Genomic DNA, 13,359 nt, shown 5'->3' on the forward strand with positions numbered 1-13,359 from the left:
TTTTCATCATCTCTGCTCCTCATTTAGCCTCCAAACTTTTTAGTCCATGCTGGGGGCGTGGCTGTAGTGACGGCAACAGAGGAGCTGGACCGGGTTGCAACAGCTACTCATGAATCCATAATCAAGTTTGAATGGAGTCTACTGTCAATGAAACAAAAATACTTTAATTGTAAATCAGTTACTAGGAAACATCTATAGCACCGTCCAATGACACAGAAGAGAAAGTCTCAGAGGTGCCAAAGGCTAAACATTATACCTGCTAAACATATACATGCTAGCGTTGTCACCGTGAGCATGTTAGCATATTGCTGTGCCTAAGTGGCTGTGGACTCTGTTGTTAAACACAGAGGAGTTCACTGAGTTAAATCAAGGGCCCATGGCTCATTATGAACCAGACAGTCAGAACAAACCTCCCTTCACCCCGCTACCCTCCTCCTCTTCATCGTCCTCCCATGTCTGTTTACCCAAACATCCCTCCAGGCTGTCATTAGCACAAGATAAGCAGCAGAAACACACATGCAAGGACACAAGTAACAAAGATTGAGGAGGGAAAAATCTTTTTTCGAAATGCCTTATCTGAACACTAACATATACACATGACAAAGATGCCACCCCTGCGTGCAACATGAGCTAATCCTCTCGTATTCTCCCCTCATTATTCAACGATAAGGACAACAATTTTCAACCTGCTGACAGAGTCGTCTGCTCATCTTTGCTAAACACACCTCTGTGACTAAGCTGAAGGCCGTTCAGTATTTATATGTCTGTGGGAAACACCCTTCCAAATTACAATATGTCATCTCTCCCACTGTCACACTCAAGGAAAACATAATCACTGCACGACTCCTCGAAACGACTGAAGCAACACTGCGGTCTGGAGCCGCTGCTAAAAGTGTAGCCTGTGTTCTTTTGTTACTGCGTCTGAGGAAGACAGTGTGCCAGTGCGCTGGGAATATGAAGGGTGTAAAATTAGAAAGGAGCTCTGCTCTGCAGTCGAGACAAACTCCAGAGAGAACCGATTACAAGCCTGACATAATCATCCAATCTTCCATTTCATATTTGGAGTAAAAGATGGTAAACTATGTGTAATGTAAAAAAAAAAAGGAGGAAGGAAACTAAAAGAGGCCATGAAGTCAACAGTAACTAACTGCCTTCATGTGAGCGGATGTGACCGTTAAGAACTAGAATATGGATTTTACTACCTGACTTTAACCCCCATATTTAGCAGATAAGCTCACAGGAGGAGTTGCTGCTTATAAATACATTATAATGCATCATAAATGATTTATTACATGCTTTTAAAATATAATTTAATCTGATATAAAATTCACAAAGTCACTTTTCTTATTATTATTATTATTTTTCATACCCTGAAAAGATAGGATTACACCATCACCCATGACAACTGCAGGGTGTCACAGATGATGGACACATGGGTGTCTAAGTGTTTGTGTGTTTAGGTGAACTGGAATTCTACAATTCGATTTGTATTTCAAACTATTTGTATTTTTTTACATTATTTTTTGATCTAATGTTTAAAATCGGATTTTATTCTCTATCAATTAATGTTATTCTGGTTTTACTTCCACATGTTGTTCTAATGCTTTTCTTTGCCTATATATTTAAATCATCTGTGGTTGAAATGTGCTATATAAATACAGCTGTCTTGCCTGTGGTTAAGTACCTTGTCTATAACTGTATGTGTTATGAGAGACTGGAGACCTGTCCATTCGCAGCCCGACTTTCCACTCCAGCCTCCATTGACCTCAAACAGGAAAGTATATGGATCAATGGGTGGAATTTTAATCTCTCATTCCCACCAAAGAACTAATCATGCATCATCCTTCACAATGTGTCAGTTAGTCGAATGGTGTCTCAGGCAGCACCTGAGATATGACAGGAAAAAAAGAAATCAGCAAAAAAATAATAATAATAAATGAAACTGTAGATGAGTTCTCCGACTGATTAAAAGAGCCCTTCAATAAAATCAGTCCTTTATTCCACACTACTGACAATCAACTTTTACATCCAGGTCACAGACAGTGAAGAGGCCAAGGGGGTAAAATTAACGAAACTAACACTTTTGAGGAAGAGCGGGAAACAGTTCAGCCATTTTCCGGCTACAATGCCCGAGGAGAAGAAACACACTTAGCAAATGTTTTTCATTTCAAAATGTTCCCACCTTCAAACTTTTTTTTTTTTTGGACGTTACAAAATACCGTAGGAGTCATTTTCATCGATTCATGAATTAATTCACACACTTCGGACGAGGCAGTTTTTTCCAGCTGATAAGTGGGAGTTAACCAAGGTATTGCCATGCATTAGCTGATGAAATTAAGGCTTTTTTTTTTTGCCTTAGATTACTCCACGACATGACTTGCAGGGAAATATGGCATCAAACCCTTGGCAAAACTAAGATGGCTTTCTCTCTGACTTCAAACCCAAACACGTCACAGATATTCAAATTTGGAAAAGACTGCGCAGTCTTTGTAAACAGTCACACAGGACAGTGCTTTGTTTGTTTGTGTATGTGCTTTTTTTTTGTGTATGGCGGGAAACAAGGTGGAAGTGAGTCGTTTATAGGTTTCCCTGGTGGTCCAGTGAGGGCTCAAAGGCCGAGCAATGTTCCGCTCAACAGTCTCCAGAAATTGGGCAGCACTGCTGGGTAATGCAGCCTGTTCCCTGCATGTTCACAGTTTAATGGTCGACACATCTCGAACACGTCTCAGTCCACATGGGGTTCTATTCTTTTAGTTTTTGCGTCCTGCCAGGGCAGCTGACCGCTGTGGCTACCGCGCCGTGACCATCCACAAGCCCAGCGCCACATTGGCTGCCAGCAGGGCGCTGCCCGCCAGCAGCAGGAAGAAACCAATCAGCTCGCGCTTTTGACGGTCTGTAACCACAGAAACCAGCGTGGCCTCCAGCAGAGCGTTCAGCATCCACTGGCCGTCGAGGGCGAAGCACGGCACAGAGTTGACTACGGCTAACGCACCGGAGAGGGAGACCACGTATCTGAGAGACACCAGGGCTAAGGACGATAAACACAGTCAATCATATACACACATTTGAGGAGTTTGGCCCTTTGATCAGTTTATCCAGTAACTAATAAATATATAGAAATCAGAAATATTCACGTTTCCCTGCAGCATTACCAGGGTTTCTTCACCGGTCATTCAAGTTACATTCAAGACTTTTTAATATCACAGAATGCAACTGAATATCTGCCAAAGTAAGAAAGTATGATGGAAAAGATAATTACTTACCATTACATCATATCTTTCAGTATTTCCCAGAAGTATATAACAATGATTCCTAATGATATGATCAATTTAATCCGAGTTAAGCAAATTCTTTAAATTTGCACTTGCAATGCACCTGTGCTCTAAAGCTGTATCACACACAGTGGCTTATACGGGATTCTGACTTTTACTTTGAAATCATTTTAATCTGGAAAACATGAAAATAGCTATATAATGAAAAATGTTATCATCATTATTATTATTATTGCTATTATTTTTATTATTATTATTTTTACGATATAACCATTTTAAAAGAAAAATAGTAAAATGTTCATTTAGACAGAGCAGACTGTACTTTGTAACCCTGGACTTATAATATCTTTCTATCCTTCAAAAAGTAACATCATTTGTTCAGAGCGTGTGTGAGTGACCCTGGCAGAAAAGTAGCTTTTACTTTATCTACAGCCGCCTCCTCACACATCCATCACCTGATTATGAGCGGGGTCGAGTCCTTTAAACGTGGAAGGATACTTGCAGAAGGTCTCCAAGAAGACGGGCAGGTCCAGGTGGAGGAACCCAAAGCGGGGCACAAAGTTGGTCAGACTCACTGGGTAGAAACAAAAAGGGGGGGGGGGGTTACTGTCACACTGCTGGACTTTATTGACTCTGTTTACATCACTTGATAAATCCGTCTCTGAACTGACTGAGACGACAAGCCTCCTACACACTCACTGTACGTCACCTCAGACTGGAGACACACTGTAAACAGCAATTATATCAATATTACAGCTCACGTCTCTTTCAGGGGAGAAACTTATATAAAAATAAAAAAAAAAACCTTTTAAACAGCAATTTTTGAATTATTATTTACAAATAACAAAAAAATGTAATCATTATTTATAACTTTATAGTAAAATTATTAGTAGTTAATAAATATTTGTGGCTATTTTGACCTAAAAATGCTCAATAAATTTCTGCTTCAGTTCATAATGTTTCAAACTTACCAGTAAAATGGTGAAATTAAATAAAGAGGGGAGGTAACGTACCAGCGTACTGAAGGTGCGGCGGATACCCCACGAACAGCATGTGTGTGTTGGGAGGGTGTGTGACACGGATGAAGCGGGTCTGGTTTTCCAGCGAGGGGGTGACGCAAACGCTGGCGGTGTGGGAGTGCGCGGCGCAGTCGTCGTCGGTGCGACACACTCGCGTCCCCGTCACCATCTTGCGCACCGGCATACAGGCGTACTGCAGCCACAGGGTCAGAGACATGAGAGAAGAAACGAACAGTTCGGAGCCTTTTTTTTCTCCCATTTATTAAATGTAACTTCTCTTGTTGTTGCCATTGTTGTTTTTTGGTTTCTAGTATTTGTGTCTTTGTCCGTTTGTTATCTTGTTTTTTTCCCACATACAGTATCTTCACTCGTGATAGCGCATTGTTTTAATGACGCACTCCTTTTTCTTTGAGTTGATTCATGACAGTGGTTATATTGTCTTTTTCTATGACCTGTTTACAAAGGACAACTGCACAGAAACCTTGTAAGATATTTTGCAGCTAACATTCAGGGGACTGGGAGTCCCATCAAGCATGAGTAAATCAACTTTTACTACTTTTCTGTAGTATAATCATTTTATAGTTTTAATTGTGACTTTGTGTAACAACAACAGCTCTTTTTTGTGCATTTAAGTCCCATTGTTGTAAACAAAGCCGCCAAAAATAGCAATAGAAGGAACTGAATTGATTTAAGGAAGTGATATAAATATGCCTGACTATATAAAATGGTTTGGAAACCTGCTCTCATGATGAACCAGTCATATAAAACTCCCTGCCTGTCTGTGTGTGTGTGTGTGTGTGTGTGTGTGAGTGAGTGAATGTGTGTCACCTCTCTCTCTCTGCTGCTCCTGCCCTGTGGTTTCATGTAAGAGAAGCAGAGGTCAGTCAGGCTGTTGTTGCTGCAGCAGTCCATCGTTCCATCCAAACGCTTGAAGGCTGCACACACACAGAGAGAGAGAGAGAGAGAGAGAGAGAGAGAGAGAGAGAGAGAGAAAAGAAGATGGATGGAGGAGAGAGAAGCAGATTGATTAGGTTTGTGTGAGTCGGGCTGGAAAACTGAAAATCATAAAGGCAACTCTGGGTTTCTCTGGATGGCAGCGCCGTTTTGTTTTGTTTTTTCCTCCCCTCAGTTGTTAAATCTACTCACAGCAGAAGATTAGACGAGAGCACAGTATCACTCACTTCATGACATAACTCAGATTATCCTGATGACTCCAGCTGTGCACAACAACTGACTTAACTCTTAACCACAGGATATGTTTTTGCTTCTTTTTTGGACTAACTGATGCAAAAACTTCTCAACTGATAAAAACGAGATTGAGAAATCTCTGCTTGTTTTTCAAAGTTCAGATCCGAGTCAAATTAAAAAAAAAAAAAAAAGCTTGTTATTGGTTTATTTCGACCGCCAGGCTGGGTGTGGCTAAATATAATTATCCTTCTTGTCCTCCTTAAAGTGGAGAAAATGACAAGATATCCAACACATCCAGTACACATTTCAGTAAATGACTCTGAATCTTCAACATCATCAAACACAGATTGAAAGATGGCCACAGACGGGATCTAAATTTAACACACGCTCCGTGTGAAGAAGTTTCACATGATGTGATGATGGAGGGAAGATGCTGCCTTTAATTCTGCCCTTTGGCTGAGATGAAAATGGGGCCGCAACTAGTATTTATTTTCATTACTGATTAAGCCACAAATTATTTTTTCTATTAATCGTTTATAAATCATGTATTTAATATAAAAAAGACAGTGACTTAGAGCCCACAGTGGTGGTTTTGTCCAACCAACCAAAACCTGAAGATTTTTAATGGATTGAAGAAAAACAGCACATCCTCACGTTTGAGAAGCTGCAAGCAGAAAATATTTGGGATTTGTGTTTGAAAAATACAATTCATTGATTATTAAAATGTTCTGACAAACTATTAACGAACTCATCTTTGCTGTGTCATTTTCATTTCACTATTTCTTTGAATATATATCTGTCTGTTATTCTGGCAGAGCCTCGCGGTGCCCTCGCTGTCCGGCCGGCACGCTCACCTCGCCCATGAGCCCAGCTGGGCTGCAGGCTGGCGACGGGGACACAGTATCCAGTCTGCGGGGTGTGAGAGAGGTGAGACAGGCAGCTGCTCCAGTCCTCCACCCCCTTGACCGGACAGTCCTCCAGCCCCGTCACGATGTCCCCGACCGACAGACCCCGCGGACCGTCGGCTGCCGAGCCCTGGTCCAAACACACACACACACACACAAATGTAAACATTGGTTCAAAAAGGTCACAAGGTCAGCAAAACATAGTTTGACGGTTTCAGTCCTTCAATCTTGCAATGCGGGAATCCTGTCAACAGACTGAACACCAAGCTGCTTCAGCAACCGACTGTGGCGACACCATTTTATTTTATTTCCAACATCTTATCTGTCTTACTATCTTTATTTTTACTCTTATATTTCACTCTTATTATTTTACGTAAATCTCTTTGTAACTTTGGTCTGAAAAGTGCTGTAGAAATAAAATTTATTATTATTATTATTACTTTTTTTATTATATGGCTATGTAGTGGTGATGACTCATGCGCTGTCAGCTTCGCCCAGATTATTATTAATATTGGAAACATGCTAAAGGAGCAAAGCAATGATTTCTTTAATGACAGACAAGTGATCAAACCTTTGTTTTTTTTCCAATATTAGTAGCTTCATATTTACTGTAGAGTCATGAGAGAGTGGACTCCATCTTATCTTTATTGCACTGACCTGCACGACCTCGATGACGAGCGCCCCGCCTCCAGTGGAGTACATGGGAAACAGAAAGAGAGGCAACAGGAAGAGGACGGCTAACGCTGCCACACACAGAACAAAGTTGTGCCAGACTCCTATAAAATAAAGATAAAAATAAAAAATACAGGAAATCTCTTTTATATTTTCACATTTTCAGCCTAGATTTGATTACTTTTTAATTTGTGTTGACTTTTAAAAACATTCATTTATGGTATAATAGGGCTGCAAATTAAGAATGATCTTCATGATGAATTAGTCTGCAGATTCATTTCACAATGCGAATAATCACATTTGAAAACCATCTTTTTTTCATTTATGCTTGAAAAATAAATGAAACACTATCATCAGAATAGTTGGCGATTCATTTTTATTTCCCCCCCCCGATCGACTAATTGATTAATTGACGGATTGTTGCAGCTCTTCAAACTTCTCAATTATAACCTAAAATACTGTAAAGATTATGAACGTGATCAAGTTCCCGCTGCAAACAGGAAAACCCAGTTAAACTGAAGCTATGGGAAAACCAAGAGTTGCACCAGATCTGTTCTCCACATACATCTCCACCACTGTTTTACAGCTGTTCTCCACATATTCAGACTATAGGATGCTGTGGTAAAACTGTAACCACTGTGCACTGAAAATAGCCGTCTATACCATACTCCTAATTATGCAAAAAGACAAAGTCAGTCGCCCAAAAACCACGTGAGGAAGTGTCTCATTGCCTGAGGAGGTCAAAGCAGCAGCATCATGCAGCAGACACAGTCTCTGGTCAGGGGGAGAAGTAAGAGCTTAAGATAGCAGGATATTTTGAGGAAATTCTTTCCTCATGGGAAATAAAAAAAAAAAAAATCTTCCTGTTTTATGTTTGAAAATGTCACTGCTGGTTTACTACCAAGTGGGGAAATAAATCCCAGAATGCTTTTAATTTCAGGCCAAAGAAAAAGTTACATATATTTCTGTTATTGACTTTACAGTAAACAAACTATTAAAGTTGCATCACCGATCTCCACAGGGACAAATAATAAACATGTTATGTGAGAGAGCCCCCCTGCGAACACAGCCATCTCTGCTGTGAAGGAGGGAGAGACGGATAAATAAATAAACACAGCATGCTGTTATGTCACACACTCTCTCTCTCTCTCTCTCTCTGGTTTGTCATATGACTTGACTGGATGTCTCAGTTTCATGGCAGCACTCACCACCCGACTTATTTTCTTGTCACATTAAGCAAAGGAAAAGCCTGAAGGAAATTTTCTCCAGTTAAAGAGACAGATGGGGTTTTCAGTTACAGAAGCTCTCTGCTGCCCTCTAAAGGCTCCAAACCGCAAAGGGAAATTTTGCAAAATTTAATAATTTTGCATTTTTATTATTTACAGCTGACATCCATTTCCCAGTGGCAGAAGAAAGACTTGTATATTTTAGCTGAGTAAAAGTAGCAACACCACTCGGTAAAAATTCTCTAATGCAGTACTTGTAATAATACTGCATTCACCTGAGTACAAAAGCATTACATAACCTCACAGCAGGTCTCTAATCAAAAACTGAACTATTTTTGTAGAGCAGACTGCACTCTCATAAACCGGCTCCTGCTGATCACCTACGGTGGCCTGTAGGAGACATCAGTCCCATTCATGCATGAATAAGTGCCAGCTCCACCAATCAATTCATTAAAATCTAATTTTCTTAATTGCAGAGGGAAATGATTTGATGTGAAGCAGCTGTCCGCTGCTCAGACATAAAAGTGCGACTTTCAGAGTGACCTTCACTGGAAGCAAAAAAAAAAAAACAAAACAAAAAGAGCATTTAACACAATGCCTGTAATAATTGTGATTAACAGCAGGGATGACAAAGAGAGGGCAAAAATAATCAGGATTATTATCATCATCTCTGTCCTGAGCTGTGATCAGCAGATGAAAAAAAAAAACAAAACCATCTTACCGGCACAGAAGATGCGGAGCTGCTGCGTGGGTGATATGAGGTTGAGGTGAGTGGTGAAGAGGTCCACGAAGGCACCGGGATACAGCACGAACACAAACATGCCGAAGCCGTTCACTCGCACTTGCTCCCTGCAGAGGGGTGGAAAAATAGAAGTACATTTTTGTAGAGAAAGAGACCTCACTGAGCAGGAATAAAGAAGGAAAGGAGGGACAGAATGACATTGAAAAATATCTCAATTTAAGTGGAAACCTTCTGAAAATACCTCGAGTGTGTGTGCAGCTAATATGAGATGTTTAAAAGTACGGCAAAGCATTATCCCTATGATACCCACCATACTGTACTGAATTAAGTCTTAACGGCGGATGGTGGATGATTATCATGAGCCTGCTGGTTGCCATGGTAACATTTTTTTTTTGTGTGTGTGTGTTATTGGAGAAGAAAGCACGTTACCTCAGTGCTGCCACAGCGTGGCCCAGCTCATGTATGACTCCGCTGAGCAGCAGGGCGGTGAAGAAGTAGGCCAGCTGATTGGTGGGCAGATTGACACCAGGGACCTGGAGACACAACACAACATGAGCGCCATCAGACGCTCACTAGACGCATCACTAGATTTTCTTTTTCTTTTGGGTTTGATATGATTTTCATGTGTATTTTAAAACCTTTTATAGCAGAAAATTTTATTGCCATATGATGTAATTTAACCACTCTGGACATAAACACTTAAAATCCTCCTCTCCACTGTTTTGTGTCACGTTTTGCTGAAGCTGTTGTTTCCTGTGCACCCCCCCCCCTCCCCTTTTTTAGCTGTGTGGTGCATTTTCTGTCTCTCCAGGCTGAATACTATATATACTATAAATGGACGGCTAATAGCTTCCCATGAATCACCTGCACAGGTCCGCAGGGAACAGTGCTCACATTAATGCACCGCCATTTGGCACCTCAATGAATAAAAAGTGAAGAGGAGGGAAATGCTAAATAAGAGCCCTCGTCATAATTGGGGGCTTTTTTCGGCCCCTCATTTGAATTGAACCAGTCTTTTTTATGAACGTTCAAGGATGTTTGTGCTCTGAAAACTGAACGGACTGAAAACACAATGATTTACCAGTCAGATTTAAGTGAATATTTGATCTTTTTGGGTGTCACACATGTCTTTATGTTTCACACCAGCAGTCTGAAACACTGAACACTCAAACCAGGGAATAAAACATCCTCTATCTGCTGTGAATCATCTGTAACAGCTCAGAAACGTCCAGTGTGGCGCGCACGTACCACCACCTGCAGGGCCTGCTGACCTCCTATCCGAGGGTTGTCTGTGGTCATCTGAGCGACCGTCTGCTGCAGCGTCTTTACCAGCAGCACCACCGATCCCAGCATGGCCACTATACCGAACACCAGACCGCTGCTGAACCTGGGAGACGTGAAAATTGACACAACAGAGGATTTATTTCAAGCAGTGGAACATTATGACCATATAAAGGTACGGAATGGATTTGAGACATAAAATAAAAGCTTGCAGGATTTTTTTTGTTATCAGTTAGCTTAAGGTGACCAACTGGAAAATCCCCCCCAAAAAAACTTATTAAAAGCAGGAGACTGAAAGTGAGGATGAGGAGAGTACGGAAATAATTCAAGAACAGTAAGTTTATAATTGAAATAGCTGTTCCTCACCACAGGTAAAGGGCTTGGGGGTTTATGCGGGCGCAGTACGCAAACAGCCGGTTGAACATGGTCGTCTGCCACCGCACGTGGAAGGGAGACAGCATCAGCCCTCGACTCGCCAGCCATGACTCATAGCTGATCCGGTGCGTCGCTGACGACTGCGGGACAGAGACAGAGACAGAGGAAGCAGCTGAGATCTGTTCTGAGCAAAACATTTTACAGTTAAAAAATTAAACATGTCAGCGCTCTCTGATGGACAAACCGCACTCACCTGTACAATCTAATGCAATCCAATTCAACTGCCATAAAGTTTATTCTCAGGATGTTGACATGTTCAAATTACATGTACATTAGCGGTCTATATTTAACATTGAGCTCACACAGTCATCAGCTGCATTAGATTCAGAGTGGATTGCATTAATATTGTGCAGATGTTTTAGGCACTATAGACATTTGGAGAGGAAAGTAGAACAAGGAGTCCTGCTACAGATGGTGTGGCACCCACAGAGCCCTGATCTCAATGATCAGGGAGTCAGTCTGGGCTCACATGAAGAGACAGACTAAATCCACAGAAGAACAGCGGCAGGTTCTATGAGATGCTCGGAAACCTGCAGAGTGCTTTTAAAAAACTGTGTGCAAGTGCAGCGAGGAAAACGGCAGATACTGATTTAATGTTTTTTCTTGGACTTTGCATGATATTAACTGATGTATAAAACCTACTGAGCCTAAAACTTTTGCACAGTACAACCCACTAACCACACCAGAAAGCTGGCTCTGAAACTGACTCACGCTGCAGACCAACACAATGATGCCGATGAGCTTTTTAAAGACCAGAAAGTAGTTGGAAATGTTACTAAGATGAAGTGTTGTGTTCAATTTCGACCTGAACCTCTGAATGCAACACTGAATTACTAATTAGTTGCAAGTTTTAGGGTCAATTTTCAAGTCCATTTGACTCATTTAGCCAATTTGTACAACATCTACCTAATTTATCTGATCCTTTATTTACTGCTACTGTAGCTTGTGTTTTTCTCTGTATTCATTATGATTCATGATGAATTTGAACTCGCTTCTCACCAGGTTTGAGGACAATTTACCCAGTTTCTCTCTTTGTTGTTTACGTACATTAGGTCCGTGAACACTATAACTCTCCCTGTCTTACAGCTGGCAGCTAATTCACACCACAAAAACAAAAGCATATATACTCACCCTCAGCAGTGTGTCGGCCAGATAGACAGCACACCAGGCTGCCATCACACACACCAGCAGAGACACAGGGATCATGGTGCACCCGAGGACTGAATCACCCGAGCAGCGCCGCCTCCATCACTCCCTCCGCCCGCCGTTCGTCACGCAGCTATCCGCGGTCACACATGTTCGCCACCGCATTAAAAAGTCGGCGTATTACTATTGACCGTGAAGGCAGGCGGTGTTTGTTGTCAGAGGTGCTGTGAATGAAAATAACCGTCAGCACTGTGCGACAAACTCTTCCTGTTGGGAATTCTTCTTCTTCTTCTTCTTCTTCTTCTTTCAGGTTTTATTGGCGGTTAGCAACCAGCCAGCCATTACCGCCACCTATCGGACCGGAGTGTGGAACGTTAACTTGGTTTGTGGGGGTGGGGGGGTGGGGGGGTGGGGGGGTGGGGGTGGGGGGGTTTCTTCTTCTTCTGTTTTATAAGGCAGCAGCAACCGAACAGCGCACTGCCTCCGCCTAGTGTTCAACTGGAGGAATTACCATTTTTTCTTCTTTCAAAAATAAAGATATAAACAGCAAAATGAAACTTCTAGCCCAACATATGCCAGGGTCTTTTAGCCGAGTCTGGCCCATATGCTTCCACATCTGGGCAGATTCCAGCTGTTATTCTTTTGTAACGTCTGTCGCAAGAATTCATCCAGATGTGTGGAGTAGCATCTGACAATCATGCTGGATATGGGCCAGATTCGGACCGTGGTACTGGGGGAATACTGGGCCAAAAGAAAACAAGCATGTTTGATGCTTCACTAAGTTATTAGAGATACATAAAATAAACAAACAAATAAAAAAATTAATACAATACAATTTACATTGGGGGTGGGGGTGGACCATTTGAAAGTAATAAACAAACAGGAACAAATGACAGGCCCGAAAGATGATAAAAGCAATTTATTAGTCTTTACTAGCAACAGGATTTGATAAGAAAATATAATGAATTACAAATCAAAAAAAAATGGGACGGCATTAGAGCTTAAATGATCAATTGATTGATTGACAGGAAGTAACTGGCAACTATATGGATTATCGATTGATAGTAGTGCAAAATGCAATGGAAAAGAAAGAAAGAAAGAAAGAAAGAAAGAAAGAAAAAGCCTGGCACTTGAGTGTGATATAACACTGAGCTCCTGAAGGCAGCACCAGTCCTTTAAGTGGAGCCCAGAACAATCAATCAGAGTTTGCAGAGCTACTTTGCCTAAGCTGCAGCGATAAAAAAAGGCAACAGTGTGTCCAGATATTGGATTTCATCCTACTAAAAAGGTCAGGAGGGTAAAAGGACACCAATAAATGTGTATGGCCCGACTCAGATGCAACACGGAAACTTGCTCCCAGGCTGACTCATTAAGCCATAAATGTGAACAGGGAACATAAACCTGCTCCTGAATGGAGCTTTGTGCGTGTGGATGGACTTCACATCGATTTGGACATAATTCAGCGTCCAACAG

At 41.5% G+C, this 13,359-nt stretch overlaps 1 protein-coding gene across 2 annotated transcripts; it reads right to left on the reverse strand.

Moving 5' to 3' along the window:
* Positions 1–1,977: 1,977 nt before the first annotated feature.
* mbtps2 (membrane bound transcription factor peptidase, site 2) lies at positions 1,978–12,160 on the reverse strand. Of its 2 annotated transcripts, none has more exons than XM_022767163.1 (11): positions 11,872–12,160; positions 10,672–10,820; positions 10,273–10,411; positions 9,454–9,557; positions 9,004–9,131; positions 7,042–7,160; positions 6,334–6,514; positions 5,120–5,226; positions 4,286–4,484; positions 3,771–3,846; positions 1,978–3,012 (listed from the first exon to the last, which is right to left on the reverse strand). In XM_022767163.1, the coding sequence occupies exons 1-11, from the start codon at positions 11,944–11,946 to the stop codon at positions 2,790–2,792; spliced, it is 1,500 nt and encodes a 499-aa protein (XP_022622884.1). In that variant the 5' UTR covers positions 11,947–12,160; the 3' UTR covers positions 1,978–2,789. The 2 variants fall into 2 exon arrangements, with proteins under 2 accessions (XP_022622884.1, XP_022622885.1); XM_022767164.1 differs by having other exon boundaries at positions 2,894–3,028; positions 3,728–3,846.
* Between the last annotated feature and the right edge of the window lie 1,199 nt (positions 12,161–13,359).

Source organism: Seriola dumerili, unplaced genomic scaffold (genome assembly GCF_002260705.1).
Source record: "Seriola dumerili isolate Sdu_G_001 unplaced genomic scaffold, Sdu_1.0 BDQW01001124.1, whole genome shotgun sequence".
In the NCBI taxonomy this organism is placed as follows: Eukaryota; Metazoa; Chordata; class Actinopteri; order Carangiformes; family Carangidae; genus Seriola; species Seriola dumerili.